Source organism: Saccopteryx leptura, chromosome 9 (genome assembly GCF_036850995.1).
Source record: "Saccopteryx leptura isolate mSacLep1 chromosome 9, mSacLep1_pri_phased_curated, whole genome shotgun sequence".
In the NCBI taxonomy this organism is placed as follows: domain Eukaryota; kingdom Metazoa; phylum Chordata; class Mammalia; order Chiroptera; family Emballonuridae; genus Saccopteryx; species Saccopteryx leptura.
The window spans coordinates 72,690,908-72,706,188 of record NC_089511.1 but is presented as its reverse complement, the minus strand read 5'-3'; the positions used below and the strand labels follow the sequence as shown (position 1 = coordinate 72,706,188).

The window sequence follows — 15,281 nt, the reverse complement described above, 5'->3', positions numbered from 1 at the left end:
CCCTCCACTAGCAGGGGAGGCTTTCCTGCCCTTTAAGGCTCTCATCCTCAGCCACTGCCTTTTCTAATCACTCAACAAGAATCTGTCCCTGTTGCCCTCTTGGTGGAAGCCTCGCTGCCCGTCTCAGAGCCATCTCTCCTTTTCCCACAAGCCCAGCACAAACGCAGGCTCCAAGGGCCTCCTAAGCGGAAGACTCCTGCAGTAAACCCCTTTTGCTGGAGTCACTTCTGGCTGAACAAACGTGAAAGTGAGGGAGGCATGATAGCTGGCTCTCCACCCCTTGGGATTTCAGAGAGTCCTTCCTCCTGAGGCTGTGAGTGCCCAGAAAGGAATGTTCTTCTCTCCCAATATGGCCCCCACCTCTGGACCGCACACTGGCTGATGCTCCCGTCCCCTCCTCGATCTCAGGGAGCTGGCTGTGGGAAGGGTCGCCAGACAGCTGATGTCCCAACAGCATGCCTGGTATCCCCTGGCGCGGCACGAGTGCCCCATATGTGTGTCTATTTAAGCCTTCTGCTTGGCTGCACAAAGCGGCACCGAGAATGTCAGTGACAGAGCATGAGGCAGAAACTTATTAGCGGTGATATTTCCCCGGATCCTGGCGCTGCATTCGCTATTAGTTCTAATTCAGCAGCTCCCTCTACAAAAGCTTATTGTCCCCTAATGGGAAATCTACAAACCGAGTTTGACTTCTTTATTAAAAACCAACAAGCAGTGGATGAAAAGGAATCACCTGGCCCCTCTCACCCTACCCCTCCTTCTTCCAGAACCCTGTCGCTTTGATCTGCCTCTCCCCACCCCCATCCTGTGCATAAGTGCTGCCATCAACTGCTTAGTGGAGGGAGGAGGCAGCTTAGACAAGTGACAGCTACTTAAAAATCACCCACTGCAAAATCAACCCAAAGGCAGTGACCTTTTCAAGTATGGTCCTTAGACAGAAGTGACTATACCATCTAAAAGTCCTGCTCAAGAGATGATGTTCACTCACAGCCAAGGTGGCAGGTGCCAGACCCTCCTCCTGCCAGGGGCCAGGGAAGACCTGGAGGGAGAGTGTGGAGCCCCTTCTGACCCTCATGCCAGCTTTGAGGGAATCTAGTCAAGAGTATTATAATATTATAACTATGTATGGTGGCAGTGGGGTGCTCACTTTGTAAGTTATATAAATGTCTCATCACTATGTTGTGCACCTGAAAGTTATAAAATATTGTATGTCAACTGTAATTGAAAAATAAGTTAAAAAGAGTACCAGGACGTGGTTATGACTGGCAGGGAATGCATTCTAGTTCTCCAGTGTGACCCTGGAGTTCAAGGTGGGAGAGTACAGGCTGAAAGGCAGGCAAGTGTTTAGGCTTCATGGATTTCTTCTTCCCTCCCCTCCCCTGCCACCCCTGAAGCCTGATGTGCCAGATATAAGGCCACAGACTCTCTGCCCTTCCCTCTGGGACGTGGCCCTGCATTGCCTCACCCTCCTCTGCCACCCCTAAACCCTGCTCCCACGTGCCCACTCTCGACTTTTCCTTCACTGCCAGCCCCATCCTATTCTGCAAGCAAGACGAGGACCTTTCCACCTGGGAGCTGGGCCTGCAGCCTGAGCCTCAGGTTGGAAGGACAGACCTCGTTAAAGTCAGGTGTCCGGCAGTGCCGGGGGCTGTGGGCACAGCCAGCTGGGACAGGAAGGTCATCCAGCAAACCTGCTCTGGGTGAGATGTTTTCTTGAGCATGTCAACTCACAGTGTATCTCTTAACCTGACAATCTGATCCAATTCTCCTGGAATCGGTAATGTGCTAACTCTTCCATCAACACGTGTTCACCCTCTCCTGTGGGCAGCAGCCCTTGTGAGATGTGGGGACAGTATGCTTCTGCGTGTGCAGGGCTGGAAGGTCTGGGGAGGCAAGGCCTGTCGTCACACCCATCTCATTACCGGGATCTGGGGGAGCTGCACAGGGCCAGTGAACCAGTGTGGAGAGAGTCAGATACCGGGATCTGGGGGAGCTGCACAGGGCCAGTGAACCAGTGTGGAGAGAGTCAGATACCGGGATCTGGGGGAGCTGCACAGGGCCAGTGAACCAGTGTGGAGAGAGTCAGACTGATCATTTCAGATGTGAAAAGCACACAGGTGTGCATGACATTCATGTCAGACAAGCTGTGGTTTGGTTTCAGGCCCCTTCCAGTCTTCAGAGGAGTGGAAAAAAAGAAGGAAAAAGGAGGGAGACAGAGAGACAGGAGAGAAGACGGTCTTCCAGGAATTTCCTGGAACTTCTCAGATGTGGCTACAAGGGAAGGAACCCCGGACATTCCCTCCCAGCTCTTCTGCCCCGGAGTGTGTTCTGAGGCCCGTGAATGAATTTAGAGCAGGAGAGTCAGGCTCTTCTTGCATCCCAGGACCCCAGCCCTCCCCTGGCCAACCGGCAGGGGTTGCTAGGAAGCCCTTGGGACAGTCTGCCAGGTAAGCCCTGAGCTGTGGGGACAGCCAAGGGTCTGGGGACACCAGGTTCAGGCAGGGTCCCTGACATCCTCAGAAGCACTCATCAGCCCTCATCCTGGAAGGGCAGCACCCCTGGGTACTTACAAACACCTCGATGGTGACAGGGACCGTGCTGTTCAAAGGGGGGTTGCCAGCATCCTTGGCCATGACCGTCAGATAAATCAGTCCATTGGGTATCTGTTCATAGTCCAGGGGACGGCTCACACTGATCACTGAAACGACAGGAACAGGCCGAGGGCCCTGTAAGCAGACTTTAGGTCCCTTGGGGCAGAAAGGGAACGCTGGCATGACCAGGCCAGCTCTGCTTTGTTTTCCTCTCCTGCCTCTGGACTCCTGGATCCTCAAGGTCTTGACTTAGGCTTCCTGAGTGCCTGATATGTGCCAGGCCCAGTGCTGAGTCCACCAGCTAGTAAATACTCTGGTGTAACGTAAGCCCCACTTTACAGATGAAGAAACTAAGTTCAGAGAGGTTTAGTAACTTGCCCAAAGACACACAGCTAGAAATTTAATAGAGCCAGAATTTGAGCCCAGGTTTGTCCAAATCAAGACAGAAGGCCCCAGGGTCTTCCCCGGCAGGCGTTACCCCCACTTCTCTATCTGTTGGTCTCACCCACTTATCTGACACTCCCCGTCAGCCTTGAGGACATCATGCCCCAGGCCTCCAATCCTGCCCTGATACTACTGCTCTCGATACCCCCCAGATAAACAGCTCACCCATGTACTTACTACCCAGTGTCAGGTTGCCAGGGGGCGGGGCGGGGCAGACAGTAGGGTACCGATGGCAGCTCCCTCACCAGCCTCCTCTGGCCCTGTCTTTTCCTCTCATTGCCTTTCTCCCCATTTCTCTTCTCTCCCTTCCCTCCTCCCTCCTCCCTTTACCCTGACAGGCTCTTCATGCCTGCCCAGTGCTGCTCAGGGCACTGTTAGACCCCTTGGGTCTGCTAGACTCTGCTAGAAGGTGGGTGAAGAACCCTAGCACCAAAGGTAGATGGATAGGGAGAGGCATGATCTGGGGCAAAGCTAAGATAGCTGTTTTGGCCTTCAAACATCCCCAACTCTGCACAGTCTGAACTCTTACCACGAATACCCTTTTGTGCTAAGCTACTGATTCTCAATTTTGGGTGAAAGGGCATATTGGCTTGAAAGTTGGGGTGGGTAGTCGGCAAAGGCACTGAAACAATATTAAATTGCCACTCTCCATTTGGAAAACAGAAATCAAATTATTGCTTTAGTAATATAAAACCTAAGGGAGGTCCTTCTAGCTGAGAGGAAGGTGAGGTATGAGGGTGGGCAGAGCCATGAAGCTGTTATATTATTTTAAAGGGGGACAGATTTGATGGAGAACATCAGGCTGCAGCATCTGGAGTCAGGACTGTAATTTCTACGATTGTATTTCTCTGACACCCTGTGGGGTGGCAGGAGGAGTAAGCACCGGACCCAAGAGCCATCCAACGCATGTCCCTTCTGCCTTGGGGGCACCTACCACATTTCCGAGCATTAGGGAGGCTTCCCAGAAGAGGAGCTAGCCAGAGGAAAAGGGAGGCAGGGGAAAAGGAGAAGAGTCCTAACTTGCAAGGACATGGAAGTGACTATGTAAGAGGATAGAGTGTTGCAAGGTTCAAAGATGCTGGATTCTGGTGATGGGTGGGGAAATGAGTGAAGACAAGACTAGAGAGGCAACCAAGAGCCAGATCACAAGGGCTTGCCTGGACAGCTTTGCTGTGTGACCTCAGGCAAGTTACTCCCTGTCTCTGGGCCCCAGTTGCCACATCTGAAAAAGGTGGCCTCTTGGGGTCTTGGAGCTTGAGGTTGCTGCTGCTATTCCCTTTACAGGCCGTAGGGATTAGGACTCACAGCAGGGCAGGCAGGGCAGGGACCAAAGTATGGAAATGCACCCAGGCCAAGCAGGGAAAGGTCATGGCCTGGGAGGGAAGGGAGGTGACAAGAGCAGGCCAAAGGATGGGGAGGATTGGCTAACAAGCCTGCATCCCACAGATCTTCCCTGAAAGCCTTGGAAAGAAATAGGGGCCCTTCAGGTTGTGGGAACATCAGAAGCTTGGCTGGCTATGGAACAAAGACCAGAGAAAGATCTGGCTGATCTGAGACATATATTTTGACCCTATGGGAGGGCAACCCCCTGCTATATGCTGCTCTAGACAACAGAAGCTGTGGGGAGCTTCCCAAGTGCTCCAGGTGTCTAGGAGACAGAGGGACCCCTCCTGAGGGCCGTGAGCATGCAACCCAGCTCCCACCTGCCACCCTCCTCCTGGCTGTGCCCTCGGTCCCACTCCTTACGTACCTCCTGGCTGTGCCCTCGGTCCCACTCCTTACGTACCTCCTGGCTGTGCCCTCGGTCCCACTCCTTACGTACCTCCTGGCTGTGCCCTCGGTCCCACTCCTTACGTACCTCCTGGCTGTGCCCTCGGTCCCACTCCTTACGTACCTCCATAGCCCTCGTACACGCTGATGTCAAAGTAGCTGCCAAATGCAGAGGCATTGACGATGCTATAGGTGATCTGATTGTTGGGAGGGGAGTCATCATCTGTTGCCTGGAAGAAGAGGATGGACAGGGCCCTGTGAGCTCTCAGGGGTGGGGCCAGAAGAAGGAGAGGGAGGCGAGGGCTGGTTCCCTCTCAGACCCTCTTTTTTGCGTGATCCAGACCCTCTGGCCTCTCAGCTGGAGGCTACTGTCTGGCTCCCAGCAGACATATCTCAGGTTGGGGTGTGGAGCTATCCTAGGGAATGAATCTACAAGGAAGGCTGGAGGCCTAGGGAGAACAGGGCAAGCAGGCCTTAGCCAGGGGATGGAGAGGACTCCGCTCTACCTGGGACAACCATCTCCTAGCCCTTCGGTCCCACCCACAGGGCCTTCCCTCCCTCTAGACTGGGTTAGGGCCCTGTGCTGTGTACCCCATCAGCTCTTCCCAGGTTCTTGTTTAATTTCTGCCTGCTTCACCTAGACTGTTAGCTCCATGAGAGCAGGAACCTTGTGTATCTTAACTGCAACTACACACCTAGAGTCTAGAATGGTGCTTGGCACACAGTAGGTATCTAATAAATGCATGTTGTACGAATGCAAGGAGGGAAGAAGGCACTTGGATTCCCCTTGACTGTCTTCTGGGGAGGCTGCGTTGAGTAGCTTCTTTCCAGGTGTCTGACTTTAGAGAGTTAAAGGGTGGCCCACCTGCGTATAACAGGAGCTGAGTAGGCAGGGAGGAGAGGGAGAACAGGGTGCTATGGGGAGCCATGGCCAATGTTGGGTAGCCACACAATCCTGCCTTCTCTGTGGCTCCTCTGCCTACTTCCTCCACCTTGCTTCAGAAACAAGTTATAAATGAAGGCTCTGGGCCCTGTCACTGGGTGGGCAGAGTGAGGAAGGGGCATGAGGACACTGAGCGGTCTCACGGTCAGAGGTCACTGGCGCATGCCACCCAACCCCCGCCCGCCAACGCTCCTCCTGGCTGTGCCCCGGCCCCACTCCCCACGTTCCTCCGCAGCCCTGCCCAGTGGAGACTCACTGCAGGAGGACACTGGGGTATAGAGTCCTGAGTTCCAGTCCTGTATCTATGGCCCTGCTCATTCACTGTGCCTTCTGGGGCCGGCCTCTTTCTGCCTGTTTCCCTTCCTGAGAGGTGGGAGCACCTGTGGACTCCGGTTCCTGATTCTAAGCAGCCACTAGAGGGCTCAGCGCTTTCCAAGGGAGATGAGAAAGTGTCCTTTTGCTGAATGGTGGCCAAAATTTAAGCTGAGACAGATACTAGCTGCAGTTGGTAACCAAGGACATGAGGTGATGTTCAGAGGAAGCCTAGCACGGACCAAGAATGTGACCCCCAATCTGGGTAGACCTCTCTGTGGATGGGAGGTTAGCAGCTCTTGCAGTGGCTTCCCAGGGGAGCAGTCAGGCAGAAGGTACAATGAGAAGGGTGGACTGCGAGAACGCCTGACATCTTACCCGGAGCCGCACCAGCTGTGTGACAGAAGGCTCGTTCTCTCTCAGGGCGCCCACATACGCATCCTTCTGGAAGGTGGGCACATTGTCATTGACGTCCAGCACGTTGATCCTGACCCGGCCTGTGGTCTCCTCCCCGCCCCCATCCCGGGCGATGACTGTCAGTGTGTAGCGCTGGATGAGCTCATAGTCCAGCTTGGCAATCAGCAGGATAAGTCCTGTGTCCTTGTCCAGAGAGAACCTGTGTCAGGCAAGACGGAGGAAGAGAGACAATACCCTGGTGTGAAGCACTTGTAGACAGGGCCTGCGTTTACCAGCCTATCCTTGCTCAAGGTGATAAACAGGTACAAATAAATGAATCTGAAATCTGCCTTCTTTTTCACTTCCCCTAAATAAGAAAATCTATTTCTAATGGGGGGTCAGGTGGGAGGTGGTGGTCAGGAATCAGGACCACAAGGGAGATAAAATGGTCAGGTACTGAAAGGGTAGGAACAGACTGACTTGCTCAAAGAGGAAACTCAGTAAGAACGACTCTCCTTTGCTGTGAACAGGAGTTTCTGCCTAATGGACAGTCAGGTGTTAGAGAATGATAGTGGTCAGAGGTTCTTAAAACTGATACCACACAAATACAAAGGATTGTGAAACTAGCATGAACAATTATATGCCAACAAACGGACAACCTAGAAGAAATGGATAAATTCCTAGAATCAATGAGAAACAGAAAATCTGAACAAATAACTACTAACAAAATTGATTCAGTAATTACAAACCTCCCAACAAAAAGTCCTGGACCACAGACACCTTCATTGGTAAATTCTACCAAACATTCAAAGACAAATTCATACCAATCCTTCTTACACTCTTCCAGAAATAGAAGAGGAGGAAACACTTACAAACTCATTTTATGAAGCCAGCATTATCTTGATACCAAAACCAGATAAGGACACTACAAGAAAAAAATATTGCAAGTCAATGTCCCTGATAAATATAGATGCAAAAATCCTCAACAAAATATTAGCAAACCGAATTCAACAAGACATTATAAGTATCACATACACCACAATCACATGTTTTACTTAAAAGATGCAAGAATGTTTCAATATCCACAAATCAATTACCAGGATAAAACATTAAAGGATAAAAATCATATGAGCATCTCAATAGATTCAGAAAAAACATTTGACAAAATTTAATATCCTTTTATGATAAAAACTCTCAACAAATTGGATATAGAGGGAATGCACCTCAATATAATAAAAGCTATATATGACAAGCCCACAGCTAACATCACACTCAAAGGTAAAAAGCTGAAAGCTTTTCCTCTAAGGTCAGAAACAAGACAAAGATACCTAGACTCATCACTTTTATTCAACTTAGTATTGGAAGTCCTAGCCACAGCAATTAGACAAGAAAAAAAAGGCACTCAAATCAGAAAGGAAAGAGGACGTGATACTATAATATAGAAAACACTAAATATTCCACCAAGGTTCCTCAAAAAACTGAAAATAGAACTACCATATGACCCAGCAATCCCTCTACTGGGTATATACCCCAAAACCTCAGAAACATTGATACGTAAAGACACATGTAGCCCCATGTTCATTGCAGCACTGTTCACAGTGGCCAAGACATGGAAACAACCAAAAAGCCCTTCAATAGAAGACTGGATAAAGAAGATGTAGCACATATACACTATAGAATACTACTCAGCCATAAGAAATGATGACATCAGATCATTTACAGCAAAATGGTGGGATCTTGATAACATTATACAGAGTGAAATAAATAAATCAGAATAAAACAAGAACTACATGATTCCATACATTGGTGGAACATAAAAACGAGACTAAGAGACATGGACAAAAGTGTGGTGGTTACCAGGGGTGGGGGGAGGGAGGACATAGGAGGGAGGGAGGGAGAGAGTTAGGGGGAGGGGGAGGGGCACAGAGAACTAGATAGAGGGTGACGGAGGACAATCTGACTCTGGGCGAGGGGTATGCAACATAATTTAATGACAAGATAACCTAGACATGTTTTCTTTGAATATATGTACCCTGATTTATTAATGTCATCCCATTAACATTAATAAAAATTTATTAAAAATAAATAAATAAATAAATATTCCACCAAAAAACCATTAGGACTAATAAATGAATTCAGTAAAGTTACAGGATACAAAATCAATATATAAAAATCTTTGGCATTTCCATACACTAATAATGAACTGTCAAAAAAAGAAATAGAAAAAACAACCCTATTTATAATTGTATCAAAAAATACCTAGGAATAAATTTAACCAAGGAAGTGAAAGATCTGTGCACTGAAAACTACAAGATACTGACAAAAGACACTTAAGACAACACAAAGAAGTGAAAAGATATTCCATGCGTATGGATTGGAAGAATTAATGTTGTTAAAATGTTCACACCACCCAAAGCAACCTACAGATGCAATGCAATCTCTATCAAAGTTTCAATGGCATTTCACAGAAATAGAACAAATAATCCTTAAATATGCATAAAATCACAAAAGACCCCAAATAACTAAAGCAATCTTGAGGAAAAACAATGAATCTGGAGACATGCTTCCTGAATCAAACTCTATTACAAAGTTATAGTAATCAATACAGTATGGTATTGGCATAAAAACAGACACATAGATCAATGGAACAGAATAGAGTCCAGAAATAAATCCACACATAGGTGGTCGATTAATTTATGATAAAGGAGTAATCAAGAATATACAATGGGGAAAGGGCAGTCTCTAATAAATAGTGCTGTAAAAACTGGACGGCCACCTGCAAAAGAGTAAAACTGGACCACTGTCAAAAGGCACAAACTTTCAGTTACAAGATAAGTAAGACATGGGGATGTAAAGTATAGCATGGTGACTGCAGTTAATAATACTGTACTGCATATTCAAAAGTTGCTAAGAGAGTAGATCTGAAAAGTTCTCACCACAAAAAAATAACTTATAACTACATATGGAGACAAATGTGAACTAGATTTATTGTGGTAATCATTACACAATACATGCAAGTATGAAATCATTATGCTGTGCACCTGAAACAAATATAACGTTCAGGCCAATTATATCTCAATAAAAAACACACATATATCTGGGCAATAAAACAAATTCTGCCATCCAGATGGTTTTGCACCAAAATGTTTTAAGCAGGCAGCAAAGCATCCAACAGGGGGAGGTGTGGTTGGTCCTCTCTCAGGATACAGACCTCATCTTCTGCTCAAGGGACTAAGCCCAACAAACGTTTCCTGGGGAAGAGCAAAGTCCAGTGGGATTGTGCCCCCTTAGTTGTCAGTTGACATTCGTGGGCCCTGGCCTGTTCCACAGCTGCCAGCCACCAGGCCCCGAAGATCCTGGCTCTGAGACCAGGAAAGCCCTTGGCCCGGAACATGGGAAGAGACAATGCAACCCTAGATGACCAGAACAAAGCCACATGAACACAGGCCTCCTGAGGGTCTGCGGTGTCCTGTGCATTTGTCCCACTGCAGATTCCTTCTCCCATTTTGAGGCCCCAGCCCAGAGTGGCAGAGAATGGCTGAATTCACCTACTAATCTGTCTCTTTCTAGTCATTTACACAGTCAGTCCCGTAATCCAATCTGATGGCCACAGGCTGCACCCATCCTGTGGGGCTTCCAGATGCATCAGCCACTGCAGACTTAGAAGCAGACCTGCCCTCTGAAGTTCATGTGGCTTCTGATCATGTTAAAACTGAGAGGACTTCCCCTGGGCTCAGCTTAACTGAAGACAAGGGAGAGAGATGCCCCAGAAGCATGGTGAGTGACAGGCATGCCAGGTGGTGAGGCATGCTGCCTGCCTAATGGCTGCAGCACATTCAAAGCCGCCCCTGCTGGAGGCCATGCATCCTGGTGGTGAAGACCACATGCAGAGGCCTGGCCCTACATGCTATGTGCTTGACCAGCCGTGTGACTCTGAGCAAGTGACTGACTCTCTCTGGGCTGCAATTTCTTCATCTGTAAAGTGGGGATGACCAGAATGCCTAGCACTGAGTTCCTCCAGCATTCAGTTTGGAGAAGTATACCAGATAACGCATATAAAGCAGTCAGCAAAGAGCCTGACCCATGGTAAGGGCTTCAAGAATGCTGGCTGCCGCCCCTGCTGTGCTATCATCAACGTTCTTTCAAAGCTACAAACGCTATCCTTGACGGCAAAGAAACTAGGCCCCACAGAGGCAGAGGCAGATTTAATGGCGGGCACATGGGGCACACGCCCTGGACCCCAACTTCTGATGGGCCCCGCAAAACCCCAACTTGACACTTTTTTCTAATGACACCAAGTTTGGTTTCATACATGCAATGTTAACATTAATAGCACATAATATTTTTTATTTATTTAAAAATATGGTTAACGTGTATTTTTATTTTCCCTGTCTCTCTTTTTTTTAGGGGCCCAATATTTTCTTCTGCGGCTGGGGCAACAACTGACCTTAATCTGCCTCTGCACAGAGGTTAGGGGACTTGAGCAAGACTGTCCCACAATCAGGGCCCCAACCAGCCATGGTGCCCTTGGGCTCCCACTCTCAGCCCGTGTCCTGGCCATGCAGGCACTGAGAAGTTTTCCTATCACATGAGTGGCAGAGAGCCACTGTGACGAAGCTGGGACAGGGTCTCACCGGTCAGCGTCGTCGCTGAAGAAGTAGTTGACTTCCCCGAAGGTGCCCACGTCATTGTCCGTTGCCTGCAAAGGTGAGAACAAGAAGTTGTGACTGCCAGACCCAGCCGAGGCTCACCAGTTCACCAGGAAAGGCCCACAGCAAGCCCCTGGTTCCCCACACAGCTCCTCCGGCCCAGGCCGAGTTTCCAAGAGCAGGGAACTTAAATATGGTTGCTGCCACTCACAGATAGCTATGTAAATTTATGTATATGAGACAGCAGGGTACTGGAAGCTCTATCTTTTACCTAAAACTCCAACTCTGTGAAACCACCCTTCCTGGACTCATAACAGGCTGGTCAGGCTTATTCTCTGCAGATCTTTGGGAGCATGGTGTCATGACCTATATCACAAATGAAGGTGAAGATAGGTTCAGTGTCTGGTGGATTCTCCCAGGTTCTCCCCCCCAGTCTCCAAAGACTCCAAGTCAGATGTGCTACCCATGGAAAGAGGCACCTTGGGGGGATTTCTAGTGCCTCTGCTTCTTGAACCCCGGGAATAACCCATCCCGTGCACAGGGCAGACTGCTGACTGGCAAGCTCTTCTGCACAGACAGCCTGCTGCCCATCCCTCCCATCTTCTCTGGCGCCTCTCTGCCTGAATAAACGTCTGAGTGGGAGCCGCCGGCTCTGCCCCTGACCGCAAGGACTGGGCCGGAGTGGCCCTGGACTGCAGCTGGGGCTATCAGAATCCTTTGCTGGGATTCTATCTATGGTTGCTGGGGTAAAAGTTTTCCTTCAAAGCAGCGAAGCTGGGACAGAGTGAACTGGGAGCTGTTGGAGGGGTGGGGAGGACAAAGGTGCCCCAGCGGAGAGCTGGAACGCGGGCTGAGCCCGGCCACTCCAGAGTCCCGAAGCCGACATCCCTCCCCATCTCCGACATTCCTCCCCATCTCCGCTCGGTCTGTGAGTCCAACGAGACCTGTTTTACCCAGGCTGATTCAAGTTGGCTGTCACTTGTAGTCAAGAGACTGGAGAGAGGCGTGCCTGGTGCTGGTGACAATGGCAATGTTGACCAGCGCCAGTCTGTGCTGTCATACTGTTTACATGTTCAAAGACCATCCATGTTTATCATTACCTAACTTTACCCTCACAATTGTCACAACACAATGAGGAAGACAGACATTTCCACCCATCTCAAAGATCAGAAAACAGGCCCAGCGTAACTGTCACCACTCCTGGACATTATAAACAGGGTGGGGCAGAAGCTGGGCTGCTGCTCTCAGCCTCAGGTTCCTTCCTCAGGCCCCCGAGTGCGGCTCCCCTCCAGGACGGGGGCAATGCTAGAGGAAGTTTGGTGTTTGCGGTTGGGTCTTTTTGGCTTCTGCATTGTCCCTGGCCAGGGACAGTCCACAGTGCAGGCCAAATACCATAGTTCACTCATTCATTTAATAGTTACTTACTAAGCATACACTCTGTGCCAGGCACTGTGACTTCCTCCCTTCCTAGGCCACTGTCCTAGAGATGGGCAAGCTGCTGCCTGCCACCAGATGCCAGGAGGGCAAGGCCTTGGGTTGACCTTGGGGTCCATTTACACCTGTTTTACACTCAGGGCTTCTCTGTAGGATCATAATTAGATAAAGTTCAGCGGCTTAAAATATGTCAATATTTCTTCCTGTTTACTGTACTTTGTAGCTTTGCTGAGGTATGGTTGAAAAATTACAAAATATTTAAAGTACATGATGTAATGACTTGATATATGCATACTTGTGAAAGGGTGGTCTCTTGTACCCACTTCCCACTCAGTGTCCCCACTGTTTGTGTTCAGGAGACTGTGCAGCCCTGTCCCTCCCGTTGCCCCAGCCAGGCTCTGAGGACATCACAGGTGCTCAGGGGATGCACGTCAGATATGTGAAAAGGAAGATGCCAAGCTTCGAGTCCGGAGCTCACCTTCTGCCTCAGGACTGACTCCTGGACGCCCCACCCCCGCCCCGGCCACGCCTCCAGACACTGTGGCTTACAGATGTCTTACACTTATTATATATTTTATCTTCATAACAACCCTGAAAAGTAGGTACTGTTATGACAAACAGGGAAACTGAGGCACAGAGCGGGTAAATGGCTCACCCAAGGCTTCTCAGCTAAAAAAGGGGGTGGAGCTGAACCCCAGGCCATGTTGCCCTTAGTCCCCATGTGTTATTGCTTCTAAACCAAGAGGAGAGCTTGTTCTCAGAAGCAAGTTATTGTTTATTCCAGGAGAAAGGAGTCCAAAGCTCCTCATAATAAACCCTCCCCTCTCCTCCCCTTCAGGGACTAGAAGAGAAGGGAAGGGGAGAAGCCCTAAAGTTCTCTTTTGTTCCACTGACATACAACCCTCACCATATATGATATTATTAGACTATAATAACTGCAGCTTAGTCTGGGGAAGAGCTGACCAGACACCATGGAGCCCAGGGCAAGGGTCACTGTGCTGTAAAAAACTCAGTTCCAGGCCAGTGTCAACAGTCCAGGTCACTCTGTAACCAAACAGCAACCCCTGGGGCCTCAGCATCCTCATTTATCAAAGAAAAGCATTTGGGGAAGCCAGGAGGTCAGGGCCACACCTGCCAGGCTCAATTCCCAGCAGGGACAATGGCTGGCACATAGCAGGGCTTCACAAATGCTTGGGAAATGAATGAATGAATGAATGAATACTAGTAATAAGGGGATGCTGGAGAGGAAAAAAGGGGGTGGTAGAGAGAAGAAAGGGAGTTGGTGGAGAGATGGGGGCAAAGGCAAGGGAGAGAGAGGATTCAAAGGGAAAGAGAGGGAATGGAGCAGAAGGGGCGAAGAGAAGGGGACCAGGAAAAGGCAAGGAGAGCAACTAGGAGCACAGAGGGAATCTGGGGAGACAGAGGGCGGCCTGTGTGGGAAGTGAGGGGCCTGGGCACACGGGGCCGGGTTCCCTGCCCCGAACAGTCACTTCTGTACCCTGGGGGCCTTCAGAACTGCAATGAGACTGTCAGGGTGGGAAGGCCTCCTGAAACCCCCTGCACAGAGATGTTCACCTGGGGCCTAGAGCACTGAGGCTGAGAGAAAGGAAGTGTCGAGCCCCTGGGCACAGGCTAGGACAGTCTCTCTCCCCTAGGACAGTCTCTCTCCCCTAGGACAGTCTCTCCCCTAGGACAGTCTCTCTCCCCTAGGACAGTCTTCTCTCCCCTAGGACAGTCTCTCTCCCCTAGGACAGTCTCTCTCCCCTAGGACAGTCTTCTCTCCCCTAGGACAGTCTTCTCTCCCTAGGACAGTCTTCTCTCCCCTAGGACAGTCTTCTCTCCCCTAGGACAGTCTCTCTCCCCTAGGACAGTCTTCTCTCCCCTAGGACAGTCTCTCTCCCCTAGGACAGTCTCTCTCCCCTAGGACAGTCTCTCTCCCCTAGGACAGTCTTCTCTCCCCTAGGACAGTCTCTCTCCCCTAGGACAGTCTTCTCTCCCCTAGGACAGTCTTCTCTCCCCTAGGACAGTCTTCTCTCCCCTAGGACAGTCTTCTCTCCCCTAGGACAGTCTTCTCTCCCCTAGGACAGTCTCTCTCCCCTAGGACAGTCTCTCTCCCCTAGGACAGTCTTCTCTCCCCTAGGACAGTCTTCTCTCCCCTAGGACAGTCTCTCTCCCCTAGGACAGTCTCTCTCCTCTAGGACAGTCTCTCTCCCCTAGGACAGTCTCTCTCCCCTAGGACAGTCTCTCTCCTCTAGGACAGTCTCTCTCCCCTAGGACAGTCTCTCCCCTAGGACAGTCTCTCTCCCCTAGGACAGTCTCTCTCCCCTAGGACAGTCTCTCTCCCCTAGGACAGTCTCTCTCCCCTAGGACAGTCTCTCTCCCCTAGGACAGTCTCTCTCCCCTAGGACAGTCTCTCTCCCCTAGGACAGTCTCTCCCCTAGGACAGTCTCTCCCCTAGGACAGTCTCTCTCCCCTAGGACAGTCTCTCTCCCCTAGGACAGTCTCTCTCCCCTAGGACAGTCTCTCTCCCCTAGGACAGTCTCTCTCCCCTAGGACAGTCTCTCTCCCCTAGGACAGTCTCTCTCCCCTAGGACAGTCTCTCTCCCCTAGGACAGTCTCTCTCCCCTAGGACAGTCTCTCTCCCCTAGGACAGTCTCTCTCCCCTAGGACAGTCTCTCTCCCCTAGGACAGTCTCTCTCCCCTAGGACAGTCTCTCTCCCCTAGGACAGTCTCTCTCCCCTA

General features: G+C 50.1%; 1 protein-coding gene across 1 annotated transcript in view; it reads right to left on the bottom strand.

Moving 5' to 3' along the window:
• LOC136381375 (cadherin-23-like) overlaps nt 1-15,281 on the bottom strand; it is a 360,324-nt gene that overhangs the window by 45,011 nt on the left and 300,032 nt on the right. Inside the window, exons 14-17 of the mRNA XM_066350013.1 lie at nt 11,091-11,155; nt 6,439-6,676; nt 4,930-5,035; nt 2,571-2,698 (exon numbers count right to left, since the gene is read on the bottom strand). Coding sequence (XP_066206110.1) covers nt 2,571-2,698; nt 4,930-5,035; nt 6,439-6,676; nt 11,091-11,155 — 537 coding nt within the window. The remainder of the gene's footprint in view (nt 1-2,570; nt 2,699-4,929; nt 5,036-6,438; nt 6,677-11,090; nt 11,156-15,281) is intronic.